Source organism: Sarcophilus harrisii, chromosome 1 (assembly GCF_902635505.1).
Source record: "Sarcophilus harrisii chromosome 1, mSarHar1.11, whole genome shotgun sequence".
Taxonomy (NCBI): domain Eukaryota; kingdom Metazoa; phylum Chordata; class Mammalia; order Dasyuromorphia; family Dasyuridae; genus Sarcophilus; species Sarcophilus harrisii.
The window spans coordinates 190,382,275-190,407,695 of NC_045426.1; the positions used below are offsets into that span (position 1 = coordinate 190,382,275).

General features: G+C 33.6%; 1 protein-coding gene across 10 annotated transcripts in view; it reads right to left on the reverse strand.

Annotated features, from left to right (window-relative positions):
• MCTP1 (multiple C2 and transmembrane domain containing 1) overlaps positions 1–25,160 on the reverse strand; it is a 679,042-nt gene extending 653,882 nt beyond the window's left edge. For all 10 annotated transcript variants that reach the window (XM_031949501.1, XM_031949457.1, XM_031949335.1 and 7 more), the window contains exon 1: positions 24,366–25,160. In XM_031949501.1, the coding sequence (XP_031805361.1) occupies positions 24,366–25,100 (735 nt within the window). In that variant the 5' untranslated portion in view covers positions 25,101–25,160. The remainder of the gene's footprint in view (positions 1–24,365) is intronic.
• Positions 25,161–25,421: the final 261 nt, after the last annotated feature.

The window sequence follows — 25,421 nt, forward strand, 5'->3', positions numbered from 1 at the left end:
TCTTACTCCTCAACAAGTATTCTCCTGTGCCATATCATTGGTTTCCTAGCGCACGCTCTCGCTCTCTCGCACTCTCACGCTCGCTCTCTCTCTCTCTCTCTCTCTCTCACACACACACACACACACACACACACACACACACACACGCAAATATTTTTAAAAACAAAAACACCTCTTTTACCTCTAGATATTTTCTCTAACTGTCCACCCTGTCTGGAACACTCTCCTTCCCCCACTCTAAGCTTCCTTGAAGTCCCAATGAAAATTACATCCTTTACCTCCCAACCCTTTGACTGAAAGCTCCTTGAGGGCAGCTACTGATTTGTGGCTTTTTATATCCCTAGAACTTAACATGCCTGGTAAATAACAGGAGCTTAATAAATGTTTTTTCATTGTCTTAACAGAAGAAATCCTAAACTTGGGTTCAAAAGCTCAACTGACTAGATCATATGGAAAAGATTCAGAATTTTAGTGAATTCTAAACTCAACATGAATCTGTGAGACCTGCAAAATACTAATAAAAAAATCAAAAATACTAGTAAAAAGGTTAATAGTAACTAGTAAAATTGGTTACTATTAACTATTAAGCTATACTCAACTACATTATTATTAATATAATTATTAACTAAATTAACTATTAAAAGAGTTGCACTAATACATGTGTAGTGTGCAGGACAAGGGAGGTTTTAGTTCTCTTACCTTTTAGCCTAGTCAAATCAGTTCTAGAATATTGTCTATAATTCTCTGAAACACATTTTAGAAAAGACGATAATATGGTTCAGTATATCCAGTGATAAAAAAAAACTGCAAATGTTTAACTTGGAAAAGAGATGAAAATGGCTAAATGAGAAAAACATGGTCATATTTCAACTCAAGCACTACTTTCAACGTGTGGTCTTTCAAGATCTTCTCCCTGACTCTCTCCCCTTCCATTAGTATATTCCCATAACCAATGAAAAAAATTACTCTATATCACTTAACATTTATTTTTTGTCTACTTATATGTATACATGTTTGGTGCAATAGAGCAAATATCTAGAAGAAACTAGTTGGCAAAGTTTCTGTATTATGTTAGCAAAACAATTTTTGGGAAAAAATTTAATCTATTTGTTGTTTTTGTTCAATCATTTCAGTTATATCCAAAATCTTCAAGATCCCTTCTGGGGTTTTCTTGGCAAAGATACTGAAGTGATTTACCATTTCCTTCTCCAGCTTATTTTATAAATAAGGAAACTGAAGCAAACAGGGGTATATGGGGTCACACAGCTAATAAATGTTCAAAGTGAATCTTGACTCAGGTCTTCCTGGTACCTTGGTACTCTATCCACTGCCCCTACAAATCCAATAATTCCGGCTTATAGAGGCTTAGCCTTCAAAAAGTTTCTTTTTCCTACTATATTCAAAGTCAAAAATGTAAACTTCACTAGTACATGCATAATATGCCCTACAAATAGTTGGCTCTTAATAAATGTTTGTTCCTTTCCCCTTCCCTAATATAAAAATCCTTACAATAGAAATGTGTGTTTTTGTCTTTATAACCCTAAAGACTGGTATTGTGCATTACAATTCATAGTAAGAACTTAATAAATGCCTTATAGTTAGTTGATTGATTGATCCTGGTTTGCATATAGTTCAAAAGCCCCAGCGAAATGATTTGTCACAGATAATAAAAAAAGTTTATGGCAACAATTTATAACCCAGGTCTCTTGTCTCTAAGGCTAGTACAGGCTAGTATTCTTTATTTAAAGCAAAATTTGCTACAATAAATTTCTAGGATCAACAAACAAAAGATTTCAGTCAAATCTTTGATGTTTACAGGGACATGTTTTGACCTAGAAAGGAAAACAGCTATAAAATCCAAAATGTCCACAAGCCAGTCCAATACTGAAGCTGTTGAAACTTTAATTTCATGTCAGAGACAGAAAGAGTAAGATGAATCTAAAAAATGGAATACTACCAATAAAATATCATACAAAAGAAAAAAATTATCATGGAAGGATAGTTTTGAGAAAAAAAATATCACACAGTCTAAGTTTTCACAAATTAATTTTGTACTTGCATAGTCAAACAGAAGGTTATCTTGGCCAAAATTCATTCATTCCTCAGTCAGTCATTTGTTCACCCTCTTTGTGTGCTTATTTTAAAAAAGATTTTTCCCTCCATTTCAAATTGGGTTCTTGTCACTCTAAATATGTCATCTCACCATATCATTCATGAAATGTGTGAACAGATCAACTCTTTCTACTTTCTTTGTAAATTCTTTATATTTTCTATCTGCATTATTCATAATTTCAACGAACATTTTTGTAGGAAAAAGCCAAGTTTATAAATATTAATGGGAGATAATAGTCATTGTAACACCTAAACTTGAAAGGATTAAGGGAATAATTCAATAAACTATATTGTGGTTATAATTAAAATGGATATTTATGTGAGTCAAATATTAACTAAAAATGGTTACTACTTATCAATCATAAAATTTTAATTCAATAAAGGCTTATCCTTTCCTTTTCCTTTTCCTTTTTTCCTTTTCCAAGAAAATTCATTCTCTTGTTTCTATTTGTCTTTACTCTTTTGACAAAGCCATTTATTATATACTGTAACACTAAGTTGAAATTAAACTATGTGAATGCATACACATACATAGAAGATGATGCTATTATCATAAACCTGTCCCTCTGCTTCAATAAATTGTAAAACTTATAAATTTTTTCATTTATTATGTATTCCAAAACAGTTTGTTCTCACTGATGTGTGTGTGTATATATATATATACACACATATATATGTGGGAGGTATTCATATAAATACAAATATATACACATATATACTTTCAGTCTTAAAATATGACAAGCATAATCGTTTCTTTCTTAAAATATTTGTGATAATGTAGTGTATTATTCCTACCTTAATAGGCTTCCACCATTTCTCTCAACCCCCAGATTGGGAAATAGGGAATAGATTACTCTGGGGAAAATAAATCGACTTTTAGGTGTCCATTTAGAGAATTGCTATTTCCTTGAAAGGAGGGAGAAAGTTCAGTCCAATGTGAATAAACTTCTGGCAACTACTGCTATGCCCCAAAGTGGCCAGATATATTCAATAATTCATTTCAATAATGATGATTTAATAAAAATGGAATTTATTGTTTAGTTGTGTCCATTGCTTTATTACCTCATTAGAGTTGTTGTTGTTGCTGTTTTTTAAGCAAAAATAGTGGGTAGTCATTTTCTTGTCCAGCTCATTTTCTAGACAAGGAAACTGACAAAAATAGGGTTAATTACTTGCCCAGAGTCACATAGCAAAGTTAGTATCTGAAGCCAGATTGAACTGAGAAAGATGAGACTTTCTGATTCCAGCTCCAGTGCTATATCCATTTCACCACCTAAATTAAATAAGTTAAATAGAGTAATAATTTCCAAATCTAAGTAAATTGTGACAATACTTCAGAGAACTGGTTAGCCTAGGAAATTAAATTATATGTAATTTATGTCATACATATATATTATACTAATCAATTAACAGCATTAATTAAATACCTAAGAGCCAGGGAATTTTACTGGGATATAAAGACAAACATTTGCATGTTTTCTCCCCTTTGCAACTGTCTTGAAAACAGAAACTGTTATTGGTTGTTTGGTATTATTTGGGGGCAGACTAGGGAAAACTTTTTTGGTAACCTCTGAACTTAGCATAGTTCATGGTATATAGTAAGCATTTAATAAATGCTTTTGATTTAATTTAACTTGGTTGAATCATTTGAGTCACACAGGGAAAGGCTGTGGAATGATGAATAACAATGGAATAAAAGGGCACTGATTTAAACCCTTCAAGATTCACTAGAAAGGAATGTTTGGTCAAAATCTTGGAGTTTCTTATAATATGTACAAATAAATACATGCATCACAGAAAACAGATTAAAATAATAAAGTTACTAATTGCTAAATATCACATGTAATAAGATATAAAGACTAAAGAGATACAATTGCATAGTGGATTGCGTGTAAGAGTAAGGAAACCTGAGTTCAAATTCTGCCTCAAAGTCTGACTAGCTGTGTGACCTTACAGCTAGGTCGCAAGGGCTTGAACATGGCCTGGAATCAGGAAGATTGATCTTCCTGAGTTCAAATTTAGCCTCAGATACTTACAAGCTGTATGATCTTGGGTAAGTCAATTAACTATGTTTTCCTTAAATGCCTTACCTGTAAAATGAACTAAAGGAGGAAATGGCAAATCACTCCAATACCTTTGACAAGAAATCTCCAGAAAGGGTCACAAAGAATTAGTTATGACTAAAAAGAATAAATGAGATTTTAATTACAACTCTAGGCAAATTGCAATCCTTCTAACTCTCTTAAGTGTCCTATCTTACCCTGTTGTTATAAGAATGAACTGTGATAATACATGTATTTTAAATAACTCTGAAGAGCATTGTGACTCCACATATGAAGAACTACAGCATTATCAGAGTATCATTGAGAAACAAGCTCAACCCAAAAATCAATATCCTACTATTACCATCATCCTGAGGGGGTAACAATGAGAATTCAATGTTCTCCTTAATATCTGGCAAATACCATGGAAGAGGCAGAAAGAAGAAGAGAAACCCATTAGTCAGCACTATAGACCTGATTAAATTTTAAGGAAACCAACATATCCTTAAAATGCATTTTAGTTTGTAAAATAGCTATGTTGCCTTTTTTAAAATGCTGCTTACAAATAAAATTATACTTTTCCTAAATTAACTTATCCTGTAACTTAATTGTATAATTTTATTAAATAAACTGGGATTCCTTCAGAGCATTAAAACATATACACACACACACACACACACACCTATACCATTTCAGTTGGGGGTTTTCAAAACTGTCTCACATGTGATATGGCTCCAGGATACTTATTTTGTAATCAACAGAAATGGAAAAGCTTCTTAGATGAATTTCATTTAAAATTTTTGAACTGATATTCATTGATCTCTAATTCCCCATTCTTCGTCCAGATATTAGAATTGTAATTGTTTTATAAAAGGAAGTTGGTAAAGCAAAAAAGAGTAATTTATAATTATAATAAACCCAGGTACTTATGAATTAGTGATCACTATAAACCTGAACTAATTACTCAAGAACAAATCATGCCATATTAATCTTACTTTTTTTTGACAGGATTACCAAATTAGAATAGGAGAATGCTACAGATGTAGTTGCATATTTGATTGCTAGTATGACATTTTCTCATGATTCTCATTATATCTTTGTGGGGCGAATGGGGAGCTTTAAGGTTTATACTATATTATGGTAGTTGGGTAAATCATAATCGTTGGTGGGATAATGTCAACGTGATGTAAGCAAGCAACAGAGTTCTGTCCTTGGCCCTATTCTCTTCTTAATTTTTATTATTGACTCATAATATTATCATTGTATGTAATACATATTACATATGTATATATGTACATATATGTAATATATATTACATAGCCATCAAGTTTAAATAGAAAGCTAGATGGCACAGTAGATAGAGTTCCAGACCTGGAGTCAGGGATGTATGCAAAGTAACTGTCATTTTATTAAAGCTCCATGAGTCATTGTGACATGGTAACCAAAAAAGCAATATTAATTAATTGATTAATAGTTGCAGAAGATTCAAAATAAGAGAAAAAATAATCTCACTCTAGTAGGCCAAGATTAGACACCTAGAGTATTATTTGGTTCCGAGAGCATTTTAGGGAAAACATTAACTAGAATGTCATGAAAACTAGAAACCAAGTTATAGGAATCTCACCTCAAAAAATTAAAGATATTTAGCCTGCAGAAAAGAAGTTTAACAAAAGATATAACATCTCTTTTCACATATTTAAAGTGCAGTTAACATGTAAGACAATTACATGTTTCTTGTATGGCCCCAGAAGTCAAAATTAAAACCAAATAATTAGTAGGTATTATAGAATGACAAATTTCTGCAAGACATATGGAAAAAATTCCTGACAATTAGAGCTATCCCAAAGTAGGATGAGTTGTCTACAATGAATTCTCTATCACCAGAAGTATTTAATTAACTAATTACATAGCTAATTAATTAATTGCTTAATATGTTTATTCTAATGTGTGCTGGAAGGCTCTGTGCTGGATGTTGATAATATAAATATAAAAATGAGATGGTCCCTGACTTCAAGACACTTACATTTTAATGGACACAACAAAATATATAGGAAAGCGGTTGCTAAGGATGGGAATTCAGGTGGGGAAGTCATGGGGATGGTGAGTGGAACCACAAGGCAATTGATTGTTAAACTTTTTCCAGAGGCCCTGGTATTTTTATCTGATTATCCTTTCTAGAGCAAGAGGTGAAAAGCTTTGACAGAATCAGAAGTATATGTATTGTAGCAGGGGAGACAAGTTACAGAGGGAACATGGTCTGATATAGGCTAGATACAATGGATAAAGTGAATCTTCCCTTATTCATCAAACAAAAAAGTCCATCCCAAGGAAGAGTTCTAAAATTACATCAATGTCCCTGAATGTGGGATAATAGATTAATCCCCAAGGAGGTGGGAGCAAAAGGAGGAGTGCATACAATTTATTAGAAATTGTAACTGGGATTCCTGCTCATGTGTGGGTGGGATTATCTGACCTTTGAAATCCATTACCATTACAATCCATTACACAAGATTCTGTGATGTTTCTAAACTGTAAGGCTATGTTTTCTTATTAGTTTCTTTCAGGAGTATGTTTGAAAACATTAAAATTTGTGTGGATATTTACTTGTGCTATGAATCGTTATCAAACAGGAAAATTCCAAAACCTTGAACCACAATTAAAACCTCTTTCTAACAAAAAAAATGACCATAAAAACTACCAACAAATAGCAAAAAACAATCTTTATTTCTTTTTCTTTAATTGTCTCTACCTGCTCTCTAATCTAAAGATAATAAGAAGGGAAATAGGACTAAAAATTAATATGATATGGCAAGAACTAGATAAGCCACTAAATGGATTTTCTTGGGTGACAATCCGATATAATAATTTGAGATCATACAAAATATACATATTTACAGGCAAAAGTTAACATATAAATGTCTTTTTCTGGTTAAAAACTCAAAAGAAAAAGATTATACTGATAAATATATAGATACATAGGTATATGTGTGTGTATATTTAGAAATAAATAAACACACCTATACATGGACAAGCTGGACAAAGGATGTCACTCTTCTGGTTTTTCTAGCAAATAAAGATCTCATTGCTCTTGCTGTGTCAATACACAGTGGAGTTTTCTCATCTGTTTGTTTAATTGTCTGGGGTTGCAAGCCCTCATTTTTTCAATGCGAAGAATTCCCTGCATGGAAATTCCTTCCAATATCTTATCAATATTTGCAATATATAGTTATAGAAGTCACTGAAACACTGAAAAATTAAGTGATCTATGGTCATTCAGATCACTGGTAAATGTGAGAACTTGAAAAGAGTTTCTTGATTCCAAACCTAGACACCTATCCACTATGACAGACTACTTCCTCATCTCTAAGTTGGAAGAGGTAGTATGAGGATCAAATTACTGACTACATATGAAGTACACTGTAAACTTTAAACACATTATTTCTTCAAGACAAAAAATATTTGGATTTGTAATGTTTTAAATATATATTTGGACTTGTAATGAAAGTTAAAATATTATCTAAATGCATCTTTTGTGTATAGATAAAATTTTACAACTATTTCGAATATTTTGCATTGCTATTTCCCATCTCAAAAAAAAGATGGAGAAACAGATTTGTCTCACAGATGAGGAAAACATATTTTCTACTTATAAAAAACACATGCTTGCAATTTCCAAAAGTTGATCAATTGCCATGCATAGATCACCTTCACAACTCAAAGATAATGCATATTTTAATACATTTGAATTATACTACCATGATACGGACTGAAAATATCCAAATTATATCCTTTGATTTTAATTTTTTTTAATGTAAATATTCCCCTTGACATTAGCTACTCTCTAACATGAGGTATTATAGAAATGCTTGCACCATGGAAATTTTTATTTTCATTTTGTCTGGTATTTAATTAACACAAACATATGTGTTGCCACAACTTTTGCTCCATTCTGCTCATTTTAATCAGAATCTAATGTTTCAAAGAAAAGTATAGAGAGAGGATTTCATCCTGTACTTATAGATTATATAAAATGAGCACCTTGATTATTGAGAATTCTATATTCTAGATCCCTCAACTTTTCCACTATATTAAACTCAAAAACCTAAACTCAAGCCTCCAAACATCAGTATTGCTGAAAAAAAGATTTTAAAAAATCAAATTGATAAGAAGTCAAAATAGGAAGCTACAAGTAATTGATTTACCAAATGTGGGATGGAGAAGCCTTTTATTCTTTGTAGTTAGAGTTTAATACTTTGAGGATCCATATTACTGTGGGTAATCCCTTTATCAATATAGATTATAATCCCTCACCTTTGTATAAATCATCTTTTTTGCGTCATGAATTCATTTGGCAATCTAATGGAGACTATGGACTTTTTCTCTGAATGATGATTTGTTATCAGAAAAAATGATTTTCTTCACAACAGAAGGAAATCTTAAATTTCAGTTAGAGATTAATGAAAATAAGGATAGAATTTTTTCTTCCACACATGTTCACAGGCCCTTTGAAATCTATTCATAGACCTGATGGGAGTCTAAGGATCTCAGATTAAGAACCTTTGATATGAATGATCATTTTGAATTAAGTTCTTGATGTTTCATTGTTTTTTAATCATGTCATGTTTATCTCTTCAAGACATCATTTAGGATTTTTTTGGCAAAGATATTGGAATGGCTTGCCATTTCTTTCTCCAGCTCATTTTACAAATGATTAACAGAGGTAAATAGGATTACATGATTTACCCTGAGCTAGTAAGTGTCTGAAACCATATGTGAACTCAGATTTTCCTGACTTTAAGCTTGGTGCTCTATCCACTGTACCACCTACCTGACTCCTGTGAATTATAATGACCCCCAAATTCTTGACTTGTTTCTATTCCTCTTAAACTTAAGTGGATCAGTCTTTAAATAGAATATCTGTACCCAGGATTACCTCCAGGACTATACTATGATAACTAAGACTTATAAACACTAGTACTACCCACACTGACTACAGTAACTAAAGAAAAAAAAAGAGCAAAGGAAGCCTAAAGAGTAAAATAAAAAGCAAAAAGAAAAAAAGCCAGAAGTCAGTAGTGAGCAGAAGGAGTAATATAGAGATAATGAGAAACAACATCTGTGACAGATGGGAAGAGAACAGAAGCAAGAAAAGGGGAATCATCCAGAAGAAACAGAATGCATGAACAGAAAAAAGGGAGGGGCAGAATTTAGAAGAGGAATCAGCAAATCCCATCTTCTAACAGACTGTTTAGTGGAGAGATTACCATGTGAAGATGTGCCAAACAGTGTAACTCTTTAGCTGATAGATGACATTTCCTAATGTTATGGGAATTTTAAATTTTTTTTCATTAATTTTATTATTCAATAATCAGGGTCATTCCTCCTGTAATTGTTGGTTAACTAAAACATATATTGTTACTTGTTAATCTTGCTATTAACCTTACCTGACCAAAACTTGAGTCATGGAAAAAATAGTGTTAAAAGAGAAAAAACATTTGACATTCTGGATATAATAAACCAAATGGGAGGAAGACTGGAATACAGCATCTTTAAAACCTCCCCAAAATATTTTATTTCTGGAAGAATTTCTCTAATGCCAAGTCTTTGTAACATGTAAATCCCTTCCTCTCAATTATCCCATTGTGATTTCTTTAAAATATAACCTTTTGATTCTATAAAGTGTAGGATTTTGCAAACTATGTTTAATTTGTAAGCTGACATTATGACATTAAAGGAAGCATGGGATTATGAATGTTTTTATAAAGCCTACAATAAATTATCAGATTGAAAACTGTAAAATAATTAGTTCTCTATGTCTCTGACATAAATTTCTCTACAAAAGCTTGTCATAAAATCCTAATCTTCTTTTGGAGTTATTTTTCTCAAAAAAATAAAAAAAAAGAACCTGTCTTTATGCAAAATAAAACTTGGTTTTTAATCTCTAAAACTTCTGAGTTATGGCAGAACAATTTTGGCATCCATTATCTACCACATGAACTCAAAAAGAAAATATTTCTCCTATAACACTATACAGGTACCATCTATGAACCTCAGTTTTCTCATCTTCCAAAGGGGACAATTTTTCTTGTATTAATTCATCTCACAAAGCTATTGTGATGAAAGCATTTTGTAAACCTGAAGCATTATGCTGATGCTTCATATCATTACCACCCCTAAGGTAAAATAAGCCATAATATGTTATTGATACATATATAGATAAGCATTGAAACAGAACCATATTAAAATTCCCTCAGAGAAAAATTAAAAGGGGGAAGTATAAGAACAAAGGGAAGAGATTAAGACTTTATACAGCACCTATGATATATGGGCACTATGCTATGAACTTTTACAGATATTATCTCAATTGATCTTCAAAACAACTCTATGAAGTCAGGAGGACCTGAGTTCAAATGTGGTCTCAGATACTTAACACTTTCTAGCTGTGTGACTGTGCACAAGTCACTTAACTCCAATTGCCTCAGCAAAAACAAAACAAAAGAAAAGAAAAAACTCTATGATATAAGTGCAATTATCAGCAGTATTATATAGTTGAGGAAACTGAGGCAAACTGAGGTTAAGTGATTTGTCCAGTCTCAAACAGCTAATAAGAGTCTAAAACAAGATTTGAACTCAGATCTTAGTGACTTCTAGTCCTGGGCTCTATTGACTTCAACATCATCTGCTATTAAAAGGCACTAGTAAGAGAACTAGTACCAGAGTTCAAAGACCTGGGTTCAAATTCCACCTAGGAAGCTTATTACCTGTGTGACCTTGGGCAAGTTAATATCTCAGATTTCAATTTCTTTATCTGCAATAAAATTTAAAGTATAATACATATGTGTGTATACACTCTCTCCACCAAGAACTGATTATTAAATATTTAGCAAAACACCAATGGGCTGAGCTCAAAGGTCAAGGTCAAATATACCCATCAGTGTTTTTAAAAAATTAATGTGTAAAGGATAGGGGGGGAAGATAACATTATTCAAATTAAGATGATACAAATAATAATAATAATTTCATCAGAAAATTCATTTCTAAACAGTTAATCCACTGAACAATTTTGTGATATTAATAACCAAGGGTATCTTCTATAATTTTTAGGAAGCCACTCTGCCATTGCTTGAATTATTATTGGAGGCGGACTGTACCATCTGAGAATGGTTCTCTAAGTGTTAGAAAGTTTTTTTTACAGCAAGTCTAACTTTTCTTCTTTAGGATTTTCAACCATTATTAATGGTTCTTCCTTCTGAACTTAAGAAGAATATGTCAAATGTAGAGTATGAAAAAAAAGATTATAATATTCAAGATATTATCTGACAAGGAAAAAACACAACAAATTATATTTGTTTCCTTGGCCACCATATCACACTATTGACTCATATTGAGTCTGCCATCAAATAAAACCTCTGAATCTTTTTCAGAAAAAAAAAAAAGTGTTCTAGTTATGCCTCCTCCATCTTGTACTTGGGAAGCCGATTTTTTTTTAGCCTAAGTGTCAGACTTTATATTTGTCCCTATTCAATTTCATCTATTCGATTCAGCACAATGTTCTAGGCTGTTGATGATTTTTTTATTCTGTTACCCAGTATGTTCACTATCCCTGACAACTTCTTGTCACCTGCAACACACATATACAAAAATGTAAAAGAAACCTAAAAACCAAATAATGGATTACAATTTGACAGATAGGAAACTTTAGAAACAAAAATTTGACAGTCATTGAAAGATTACTTGTAGCTACTCTCTCCTCCCCTGGGATCCATGATACTATACTTTCATGATCTCCCACTTATCTTTCTGTTCTTTTCTGGCTCCAAAACGGCTTTGTCCTTTTCAATCAACCAGCAAGCATTTATTTAATAAGCACCTCTTATGTTTCAGATACTGAAAAGAGCTTACAGGTCTGTCTCCCAACCTTCTATCCTTGATCCATTTCTCACTTTCTATATACTTCTGTTGATCTCATCTATTCTCATTGTTTAGATGTCAATGATTTTCTGTACCTAACCTTTCCCAAAATTCCTGGTCCCATATTTTCAAATGTCTGATAAATATCTTAATGATTCAGGCATTCTTAACCTGGAACCCATGGCCTTATTTCTTTTTTTAATATTTTGATAATTTTATTTAATATAATTTCTTTTATAATCCATTGCATTTCCCTTCATATATTTAAAAATATTATTTCAAAAAGGGGTTCATAAATCTTACCAGATTGCCAAAAGAATTCATGACACAAAAAAATTTAAGAACTTTACTCTATGTGAATATCCTGTCAGTTCTTCCAATTAAAAAAGTCCAAAACTGAAGTTACCACCACCCACCCCAAACCCTTTATCATTTCTTAATGGAATCACCATTTTCTGAGGCACACAAATTTGTAATCTTCTATAATGAGAATAAATTTTGTTACCTTAAATAAGAATTTATTCCATTTTCTTTTAAGCTTCTACTTTGTGATTTAGCTGTTTTGAGTGACCTTTTGATAGAGCTATTTTGAGTAAGTTGTTTTTCCATAAGATAAACATTTGTGTAGTATGATGCCATAGATATGTATGTTTTTACAAAAAAAATGATAAACATGTAGACCCTTTGATTTAACAGACTACTAATGAAAAAACATCAACAACAATCAACTATTTTATCAGCAATTTGGAAGCAAACTGCCAAAGTATGTGATAAATAACTTTTGCAAGAAGTATAAAAATCCCTGAGACTCCAGCCATTAGCCTGTTCCTTAATCAGATTAGAGCTGATTCCAGTTTTCTTCACTTTTGAGATCTTGGGACCAATGATAGAGATTTTGGAGTCTTTCCAAAAGTCTACCAGAGAGAGGATATGTGTACATACCCTCTGTCTGGACAGAAAGAAAACTTCAAATGATCTGTAAGAAATTTATCTGAACAACTAATCTGTCAGGATAATGTTTGGTTTTTAGTGATTAATAAAGTTTGATTGTATGTATTAAGTCTGGCTCTAATCAGGGTTTCCTTCATACTTGATGTGCACTAGTTAGCATGCCATATGTAGATCTTGGTGTCATCCTTGATTCTTCCTTTCTACTTCACCACAACTCCCAACATATAATCACCAAGTCCTGACAATTCTGCCTCCAAAGCATCTCTTGCCTTCATCTCCTTTTTCCCATCTCCAGTACAATCATCCTAGTAGGTCAGCTTCTAGTCTTTTCTCACCTAAAATATTATATTAGGCTTCTAGTTTTCCCAACTCTAGACTATCCCACTCCAAGGAACATCAAATCAACAAGTATTTACTAAAAGCTTACTATATGCAAAGCACTGGGGATACAGCTATAACCAAAAAGAAAACTAGTCCCTGCCCTCAAGGAATTTATATTCTAATGGGTAAAAAATGATACATAAAAGGGAAATTAAAAGTTCATCTGAGTGGGAGGAACCCATTCAAGTACATAGTGATGAAGGAGTGAAAGCATGGTTGCATGGAAGCAAAGCTTCTTATCCCTACCCCCATTTAGTAGTATTTTATTTTTTTCCAATTACATGTAAAGATAGTTTTCAATTTTCTTTGGATGTGAATGGCATTTTCTATCACAAATCTAGTGGAATTCTCTTGGAACACTGTGTTGTTGAGAAGAGCTAAGTCTGTCATAGTTGACCAACACACAGTCTTACTGTGTACAATGTTCTGCTGGTTCTGCTCACTTCACTTAGCATCAATTCATATAAGTCTTTCCAGGCTTCTCTGAAATCATCCTGCTCATCATTTTTCATAGAATAGTAGTGTTCCATCACATTCATATACCGCAACTTTATTCAGCCATTTCCTGATTGATGGGTATTGTTCCAAATTCACTCTCCAAAAAGTCTGGATCAGTTCACAATTTCGCCAATATGCATTAGTGTCCCCTCTACCATTTATCATTTTCTTTTCCTGTCATTTTAGCGAATCTGAGAAGTATGAAGTGGTACCTTGTTTTTGCATTTCTTTAACCAATAGTGAACTAGAATTTTTTTCATATCACTATAAATGCCTTTAATTTCTTCATCTGAAAATTGTCTGTACACATACTTTGTAGGTTGAAGTTTCTTAAAGTTACATTCATGTGAAAAATCTGGTAACAATAAAAAGTATATTAATGCAGTGACCAAAAATTAATTCAAAATCAAACATCAAACATATAATGAATCTGAAGTATTTCTGGGAGCATTTGTTCCTGTTGCATGACAAGACCTCACTAGAACTTTGATTTTGAACACACAACATGCACACATTGCATTGTGCATGCACAAACACTGCCAGAAACACATCAATTCAGATTCAAGATGAGATCACAAAATATTTCTTGGGCAAAAAGAGGTTTCAAGTGGAAAAAAGTTTAAGGAACTCTGGTCTAGGTTCTAATCAAAGTTGGAGTTCTAATAGGAACTTGCCAAAAGAAGAAAAGAGACAGAAGGAGCAGAGGGAGAAGTCAGCCCATCATAGACTGAGATTGAGTTCTTGTCCTAATGTACTACTCAGATAAAAGTAAAAGAAAATTCATGGAGTCCTAAATGCTTCTAAATATAGTAGTAACTCCTAATCCTGGAATCAAGAACCAACCTCTCTCCTTATCTCATACTATTTTTTTTCACAAGTTAAACCTTTCTCATATTTTGTCCTCTAGGTGAAGATCATCTCAACCAACTTAAATTTCTTAAAGCCCTTTATTTCTACTTCATTCTTGCACTACTTATAATATTCTCCCTAGCATCAAAAAAACATTCATGTTTCTTTCCCCATAACAACAGGGTCTGTATTTTATCTTTTTTTGTTTTGCTAATGCCCAGCAAGATCTCTTTATAATAGTATATTCTTAATAAATATTTGTTTAATTGAATTATCTAGAGTACAGATATGTGCAAAATATTTTCCCCAGATCTCCATACAAAAGATGTTTCAACATAAGCAATAATATTCTGCCTTTAATACTTTAAAGTTTATGATGTGCTTTAAAATACAATCTTATTTGATCTTCAAAACAATCTCATGAAATAGATGCTATGGTTATTATGATTATCCTCATTTGGAGTCATTGAGGCAAACAAAATAATAAACATTTTTAACTTCATATGTAAACATATTTTTCAAATTTAAAATAATATCTATTTTTCCCCAATGAAGAAACTGAGGCACATAAAAGCATTATATAAGATTTTCAGCCTCATATGAAAATATAATTTTCAATTTCAAATATGATATACATTTTTCAATGTTGATTGTATCTAGAATCTTACCAAAAATAAAATAATTAAAAATATAAAGGGAACTATGACCTAGCATTATATTTTCAAATCAAAAGAATTCATATTTAGAGGGAATTAAAAAGCCATCTAATTCATCCTGTAGCTGCCCAAGAATTCTCTGTGCATATTCCCAACCTAACCTTTCATCTTAGGCTTTTTTTTTTAAGAAGGAGCCCATGTTACTCTAGTGCAAATTCCCCATTTGAATTGTTCTCTTGAAGAATTTTTCTTTGCATTGACCCAAAATCAGTCTTGCTGCAACTTTCACCTACCCTATTGGTTCTATTGTCTATGGCCAAACAAAACTAATCCTTCTGCCATATAATGACCCTTCAAATAAAACTATTATAGCCTTTCGCAAATCCATCCTTCTCCAAGCTAAACATTCCCAGTTTCTTCAAGCTCCTTCACCAGCTTGGTTGTCCTCCTTCCTAAAACATTCTTACTAAACACTGTGCCGGAACCAAATACAACAATTTATCTTCCTACCCAGGGCAGTATACAGATGGATTGGCTACCTAACCTCATTGTTTATTTCTATTGAATTTGTTATCCACCAAAATTTTCAAATCTTTTTTGCATGAACAGCTACCTAGCTTGCTTTTCTCATCTTGTACTTGTGAAGTTTATTTTTTAACCCATGTAAAACTTTACATTTTTACTCATTAAATTTCATTTATTTCTCTTATTTGGCTTCATATCTTAGCTTGTCAGCTCCTGAACCTGTTATCTAATACGTTAGCTTTCCCTCCAAGCTTGGTATCCATCTACGAATTTGCTAAATTTGTCATCTGTACAATACTCCAAGCTTTTCTAAAAATATTAAGTGAGCAGAGGCCCAACCTTAGAATTCTCAAGCACTCCCGTCAATGTGACTATTATTTGAGCCTAATTATTCAGTAAGTCCTAAATTTATCTAATTATATTATCTAATTCTTAATAACAAGAGATTTTGTCAAAAATAAGAGGAACTAGTAAACTATTACTGCATAAATAGCAGTTAATTTAGAATTTCAGGGTCTGCATTCAAACTCCACCTCTACTGTTTATTAGTTCTTGCTGACCTTGCCAACTTTTATAGACATGATTGACCAGGCACACAAAGCAAATTGAACATTTTATAATGTAAGCATTAGATCTAGCTTTATTCAATACCAGTGTACAACCTACTCAAGGAGAAGGCAGAAGATCTGTAAAGTCCAAGTGAAATGGGCATATTCTTCTAAGAACCCATATAATAACAGTGAATGCTAAACCTAAGTACTAAACCTAAGTATTTGTCCCCTTTGTTTCTGACCCAATATCAAAAGTCAAATTCCTCTGCAAGAAAAAGCTAATGTTAAGTTTAAACTTCCCAATAGACAGACATGAGCAAGCAAAGACAATTAGGATATTAGGATATGCTATCTACCTAGATCCTTATCAATTAGTCAGCAAGCATTTATTAAGCATTTACTTTGCACTAGACACTCTATTAAAGTTAAAAATACAAATACAAGTAAAAAGAAAAAGAATCGCAGCCCCTAAAGAGTTTGATATTGTAATAGAGTAAGATTAGATATAAAAAGTAGTTGAAAAGGGAATGTGGGTAAAGATATGCAATGAAAACTGGGGTATAGCCTGAAAAGAAATGAGGCTTCTAATTTGGAGGCCCCTTCTTAAAATATGAATACTATTAATAAGGCAAAAATAATGAAATTTTTATACTGTTGACAAAAGAAAAATAAGAGATGGTAACTGAAGAAAATTGTGTTGGGAGTACTTCAACCTTAGAGACAATATTCATCTTGGAGAAAATTGAATGTGCTGTGGAAAAGATCATGTACATATATCTATACTATATATAGTATAGATTATTTTAGTGTATATGGAATATATATGTGTAAAGAATCTTAAAAAGATTAAAATCTTAATGTTAAAGATTTCATAGTATTATTCTTTAAAAATCATTCTGAAATAAGAAACTTTCTTTTAAAAACAACTCTGAGGAGCAGTATACTATACCATCTACATACCCATTTATATACAAGCACACCATAACTATTAATGTATATAGAGATGTCATAAAGAAAGGTTGCACTCAATCATATTAACCTATTAACATATTAATTACTAAGACAAAGAGGTAATACTTTTTAATCAAGATTTCTATTTAAAAATCATTTTAAGCTACCATTTTATTCTCAAAAATTTACCTTGAACTATTCATCTTCCCAACCACTACAGACTCAAGAGGTATTCCTTAAAATAATGCTAGACACAGAAGAAACATGATAGTATGTTAATTAACTACATATCTTGTAAACCTGAAAATCTCATTAAAAATTTACTTAATGTTGCTTTCCTTTAATATATGATAAATAATTTAGGAAGCATTATCAAGTAGTAGATAAAACCCAGATTCAGGTCCTTCCTTTGACAAAAATACTGTTTATATCACACCAAAAAAGCAAGTCATTTGACCGCTGTGCCAGAAGCAACCCATTAAGACTTAAGTTATAAATGAATTGTTGATCTCCATCAGTGGAGGGAGTCTTCATGCCAGGAGTTTCTTCACACTGATGAAATCACACTCTGACCCCTGCCAAAAATGTAATTTGATAATCATCATTAACTCAGAAATCTACATTGATTATTTATACTGAAGAAAACTGACTGTATCAAATACATGGCATTAACCTTTAACTTCATGAAGCATGATATCTTGTTCTCCTTCAATGAGTCACAAGAAAAGAATCAATATTTACTATTGCTATTAAGGAACTGGACAAGATCCTTCAAATTACATTAATACTTCATTATTTCAACACAAAAAGGATCATTGGGCGAGGCAGCAAAATAATATATTGCAAAGTATTATTTAGAGTCAAGAAATGAAGGAGGCGAAAGGCTTGTAGAGTGCCCAGAAGCCTCATATTTGTATGTAATAATTTTTCTGAGAAGAGAATCAGAAGGCATTAACTATGGCAACAACTAAAGGACATCCAAAAAAAAGGGCATCGACTACATCTGATCAGACAGGAAAAGACTCCAGATGTAGCAGCTATTTTAGTCTGTGTACAGTTTGATCATCAACTGATCTGCATGTAAGCAACAGAAGCTCCAACCCACTTAAAAAGCATTGAACTCTCTGACAAATCAAAAATGGACAAAATAATATTGGCTCATACTATTACTGTTTCTTAGAGGAGATCAAATCTCTCTTCTCTTACTTAGTATCTGTGAGATCTTGAATAAGTTTAACTTTTCTGGACCAGTTTCTTCATCTATAAAATGTGGTTAAACCATATAATATCCAACTCTCTAGCTTCTAGCTATAATCCTATGATATTTAAAGAGGAGTAGATACAAAAATAGCCTTAAAACTATAAAGAGTTGAGTTCAAGTCCTACCCATGATAGATAGTGGTTATTTTCAAATACTGTGCAAACCATTTAATTTCTTTTTCTGTAAGTTAATTTATTTTTAATACACATTGCTTTATGAATCATATTGGGAGAGAAAAATCAGAGTAAACGGAGAAAAATCATGGGGTAGAAAAAAAACAAGAAAAAAGAAGTGAACGTAGCATATGTTGATTTACATTTAGTCTTGTTGGTTCTTTTTCTGGCTGCAGATAATCCACTTAATTTCTAAATGTTCTAGGCTAATATCTAAGCTATAAATTGCAAAGAAGGTGTTGATCACTTATATTCATTTCAATTCTTATTTATTAAATATTGACTATGTTCTGAAGAACCTGAAAATAGAAAGATCTGAATTTAAATTCAACCTTAAAAGCTAATTGGCAGTATGACCTGGAGAAGTTATTTAATCATGTTTACCTCATTTTCCACATCTGGAGAAGGATATGGCAAACCATTCTAGTACAAAAATAATACAAGATGTTGAATTGTAAAAGGTACAAAGCTGTACATAAAGCAGCATCACTGCCTATAATGGAAATCAGGGAAGGAAGTCTTCATAGTGATAGTTATAGTTGAATTATCTTGAATAAAGATAGGAATTTTAAAAATAGAACTAAGGATTAAGGATTGAGAGAACCTTGAAAATGGGAAACTATGTTCAGGACCATATAGAAGAAACTATAAAGGCAGGATGGCACAAGACTGTAGAATCCTTGAATGCCCCCTTAAAGACATTTTCAACAATGGTAATGATATTATTATGAAATTTACATAAAGTACCCTATGTTGCCCAAAGGCACCACAATTTAATGCAAGGTTAACTGCATTTTACCATTTATTCTGCCATCAATACAAATACAGTAAAAAAAAAAAAATTAACGCAGGTTAAAGCTAAAGAAAAACATTCTGATTTTAAAGGTACCTAAATTTCTTCAGAACTGACTAAACCTATATTTCCTATGTTATTCCCCCTTATTTACCTATTTATTTACTATGCTCCAAAATCTCTTATGATTCATCCCCACTTACTTTGACACTGGAAACTACTACTTCTAATTATATATGGTTGTGTTTACATTCGGAAGATCTTATTTTTTCTTGATTTTATTTTGTTGTTGTTTAAGTTAATAATATGTAAAAATAATTACTTAACAAAATAGGTACAGACTATATAACTTTCCAGGTTTTGAGAAATTTCCTGCACTGAAATAAGTTATATAAAAAATCTGGGGGAAAACCCCTGTGAAAATAACTAATCCAGAACAACAATGTGAATTTTTATTAACCCAAACATACTTTTTCAAATTTCCTTTGAAATTTCAGGCAACAAAGTGGGATTATTTTTTAAATACATATAGCCTAAGATAAGATTGGTACCTATCACTGAGTACCAATAGATATGTACTCCTTAATTTCATTCCAATATATAAAGAACTTTAAATTCCTTTTAAATAATCATTAAAACTGTCTTGGTATAAGACAAGCAATTGACTTGTCCTCTTTGATAAACTTTATTCTTCTTTTATGAAAAGCATTTTAAGAAGCTATTTTTTAAAAAAAGGAATAATAAATCCCTAATTATGCTCAAACATTTTAACCTTTGGATAGTATACTAAATAGAAAACATTCTTCATGGAATAATCCAATCTTAAATCACTGGGTTTTCAAATTCTAAGGAAATATACCTTAGTTACCATCTATAAAAGAATATGCATAAAAATTAACATTTAATATGCAACATAAGCTGAAAACTTGATCGTTCCCAACATAGTTGGGAAGAGAAAAAAATGCATCTGGTATGACAATATGGCCTTGACATGTGAAATTAATTCAATAGAGGAAAAGATATTTCATTTTTTTTAAAGCGGGGAATTTTAAATTATAAATATGCCTTACCAACTTGGAATTAAATATGGTAAAGACAATGTCTACATGTTTAAAAAGTTACTTTTGGCTAAAGCAAACTCCTAAAATGCAGACACCAAGAAAGACATTCATGGATGCTAGCCACTTCATTCTATTTTATTTGTACATGGATCTCTCCCAAATATCTTTCCCTAGCAATCCAAAACTGATTTTTTTTTCACAAATATCTTTATCCAGAATCATAAGAACAGTATGTGTTGGAGTAGAGAGATTGTTAATGTCTAATCCAAACTAAGAATAAGAGAAGGAAAAAAAATTGCAACATTTTTGTACACATTTTCTGTCTCTGAAGAAATTATTTCTTGGCTATTATGATTACCTTCACAAAATATAGTTTTCATTTTCCTAGTTTTTATATTTCTAATTTATAATTAATAATAACAATAATACATATGTATCTATATATATATATGCACACACATATATACTCTACTTTGCAAACCTTAAAGAGTTTAACATACATTATCACATTATGATTTATAAATAAAATGTAAATAAATGAGATCTGCCCTCTCCACGATTAATTGAATGGGGAAGAAAAAAATTGAGGAAGCTTCCAGGACATTTGGATTCTCCCCATACCCCTAATTTCTCTGCCATTTCCCAACTATGGCTTACTTAAAGTGACAAGTTAGTAGGAATGAGTGACCATTGCAAGTCCAAATACCTAGATGAAACACGATGGAGTTCACCATGCCTATACTTGGGGTTGGGAAAAGGAAGTAGATGATGGTCATATTTTGTGAAGTACTTTTTTTGTACAAGTAATAAGTATTCATCTTATTTTAAAAAGTCATTAAATATTCATTTCATGTTTTAAAGGTTTATAAAAATGGAGGGCAAATCCAGTATCAGTGTAGCCTATGAAAGCATCTAAAGTGACAAGTTAGTAGGGATGCAACTCCAAATTCCTAGAGAAAACAAGTTGAAATTCCCCATGCCTATACTTGGAGCTGGAAAAAGGGAGGGCAAATCCAGTATCAGTGTGGCTTCTATGGCATCTTTGTTAAATGGAACATAGAACAAAGTTGAACATACTAGTGTTTAGGCTACTAAGGACAGGATCTTCCTATCTCTAATAAGGGAATTCTGATTAGCTCCTTCCACTCTCGGGCATTATGGGTGAGAGACATTAAGGTAGAAAGGAAAAAGAACCTAGTATTAATATTTTATGGTTTGTGGTTTGTTCTTTTTGTTTTGTTTTTTTTTTGCAGTAAATATTTTGGGAGATTACTTTTAAATATGGAAAATGGGATTAACAAAGGTCAGAGGGGAAATGTGGTTAGGAAATATAGTAATAAAATGCGGAAACATACTTTAAAAATTATAAACATCTTTGCAAAATAAGCTGGATCCCATGAGTCAACAAGTTTCTTCCTAGGTGCATTTTATGGTAGACCACCTATTAATTTTGAAGGTTCTTTCTCAGGTAAGAGCAAAACTTTCCATTTCTAATGAGCTAGTAGCTCTTCTCCATGAAGAATTCTATTGAAGAAAATATTCAATTGTTCTATTGAATATTCTTTTGAATATATTCAAAAGTTCTATTGAATAATTGGATAGATATTCATTTTAAAATATTTATTAATGAAAATGAAGATCGATATCAGGTTTTTTCACTTTTCTTAAAGATAGTAACTTGTTTTTAAAAGTTTATGTTCATCTGAAATCAATAATATGGCTTAGCAGTTAGTAACCAAAATAATATATCTACAAAGAAAACAAACACCTAGTTTTTGATCTGATATTATAACTTTAAGAAAAACTCAGATAGAAATAAAATTTTCTACATAAGAAAACAAAAATCCATTAGGACAGTTTGAGTAAAATTCTTCTATTCAAATTTATGACTGCCCTCAAGAATGCAACTTGATAATAATATTTGATACTACCCTATAGTGAATTACTGATTTAACTTAGTTTTAAAAGAATTGCAAGCTATTTTGAACCAAAGACACTTTCTAATATCTAGCATGAGGGAGTTCTAAAAGCTTTAATGATGATCTATGGTTTAAAAATTTCAAATATCCATGGATCAATCTTGGAATAATAAGCATTATTTTCCACATTTTTACACAGAAATAAGCACATTTTAAAATGGAGTTATACTCCTCTAATTTGACATCTAGAAATTCATTAGTTATGTTCTTCCAATGTTTATATCCAGTATTGCCCTGCCAAAATTCTGAAAGTTAGGATTTTCCCCCTGCTCTATCGTCAAAATCCCTCTTTAAAAATTAGAATTATTACAAATGTTATTATATATGTACACATTTTTTCTTGTGTGTTTTTTATAATTATGACTAAAAAGCACCCAACAGTTTGAAATGAATGATTCACAAATTCTGTCCCATATCTTTCCTCCAAAATGAGGAATTCAGAAAATAATAAAGATACTTTCCAACAGTATTCAAAGGAGGAAAAAATTCCACATAAAACTTGCAACTTTTTGTTTACTGAAAATTTAAGTGTTTCCTCAACAATATGATTTATTTGCTCCCAACCAAAACCAACAACTCACCTAATGAAGGGGGAAAAAACTTTTCAATCCTCAGATGTCTAACTAAGCAAAACAATCCAACTCAAGTCTAATTGTTTTGATTTAATCATCATTAACTTTTCAGCAGCTATAAGGCTCAAATAAGTTAAATTGTCTAAAAGTATCTAAACCATTAAAATCATTCAAATAGTTAACCTTTTCTCACATTAAGAACCCTATAAGAAATGCTGGAAAGGAAAAACCACTCCCACTTTTAGGGGGTTAGAAAAAACGAGAAGATTGCTTGCCAAAATCATTCCCAAAAAACAGAAGTGCCTTAAGTGTCAAATAAAATAAAATAAAATAAAAATGTCCTCTTTGTGTCTGGCCAACAGTCTGAAAGTTGCATAAAGTTCGTTTTTTAAAGGGCCATTCTAAAAAAAAGATAAGTTGAGATAGAAACAACGTGCACGTTATTGTAGAAACTTGAAAAAGTATCCTCTAGATAACTCAGTCTCTAACGATGCACTTGTTAGGTAACATCTGAGTTTTGTTGTTGTTTGTTTTTGTGGTTTTTTGTTTTGCTTTTTAGTGGAAGACAAGAAGAGTAAATGGGCAAGAAACAAAATTGCAAGTCGTTTGACAGCACCTGAACCACATTTATAACAATCTCGAACACCCCGATTTTAGCCCCTTTTTCTTGGTAGTTGCTTCAAATGAAAACTTAGTGTCTCTAAGAAAATCTAAGAACGCACCCCACCGGCACTTTAAGACCTATTTCCAAGAGTAATATTTCCTTTTTCTAAAGCCTCACTTTTGCCAGCCAAATGATTGGTTTCGGATGGCAGGTGTCATCCGTGCAATACAAAAGGCAATACAGGACCGACCTTCTACATCTTTGGAAAAGATCCCCGGAGATCGGACAGAGAGGGCATCAGTTTGCTCTTTGTTTCTATGACTTGTTGAACCTTTATCAGGGCAGCAGTAAGTAACTTTTCTATCTGCCCCTCACAAGTAACTCATCAATTTTAACTCCGGTTCCCTGAGAGGGAAGAGGAGAGAGACTTCTCACTCCTTCAGTTCCAGAATACTGATACCCAACCCCACCCAGGTGTGAACGTCCCTGACTCACCGGGTCGTTGCCTGGTTTCTCGCCTTTCTCCGGGGTCGCAGTTTCGGATGGGGCCGGCTCCTGCTCGGGGGCTGCAGACTGAGGAGGAGGAGGCGGCAGCAGCGGCGGCGACGGCTCCAGAAGCTGCTCCAGACAGGCAGTGCCAGGCAAAGAGGAGCTTTTCTGGTGGGACAGGTGGGCTCCGGGGCCCCGCCGCTGGGAGCCCTCATCGCTCGCTCGCTCTCCCCGAGGGGGCGGCTGAGGTGAAGAGGAGAGTGAGGAGGCAGAGGAGGAGGGCGCTGAGTCCGGGGAGCGGCCACCAGGCGGCGTCGCTCCGGCCGCGGCAGCGGGCCCCTTCCCAGCCGGGAGCAAATGCTCCCGGATTCGGCGGCGCAGGGCGGAACCTTGCTCAGCGCCGGTGCCACCGCCGCCCGGTTCCAGGGGCTCGGCTGAGGAGCAGCAGAGATTGGGCTGAGAGGAGGAAAAGACTCTGTCCAGCACCTGCTTCCTTTTCTTGAAGCCGCTCCACCTGCTGCCTCCCAGCCCGTCGCGCTTGCCCCCGGGCGGAGGCGGGGAGGGCGAGGGGGTCCCCGCAGTGCGGTTCTCCGGCCCGGGGCCGGGCCCCGCTCGCCCGCCCCCGCCGCCCTTGCTCTTGCTGCCCCCCAGCTGCAGGTTCTTCCAGAGCCGGGCCTGGAAGGAGGAGGAGGCGGAGGAAGCGGGCGGGGGCTCGGGCTCAGCCGCCGCCCGGGACTCCATTCTCCTCCCCTTCTCCTTTCCCTCCCCTCCTCCTTTTCCTCCTCTGCCGCCGGCTCCGTCTGCGCCTCCCCCCAGAGCCCCTCGGCGGCGGCGGTGGGGGCCGCAGCAACAACAGCAGCAGCCGCAGAGCCCGGCAACCCCCAGACGCTTCAGCACAGCCGCCGAGGTGGGCTCGGGGCTGGCTGTGCTGATGCTCCTGCTCCTGGACTTCGCTCCCGGCTCCCCCTCCTCCTCAGGCTGACCGGAGTTGCGGCGAGACCCAAGCGCTGGGCAACTCAAAGTTTCTGGTCCCCCTTTCGGACGTGCCCAGACGTCTTTGAC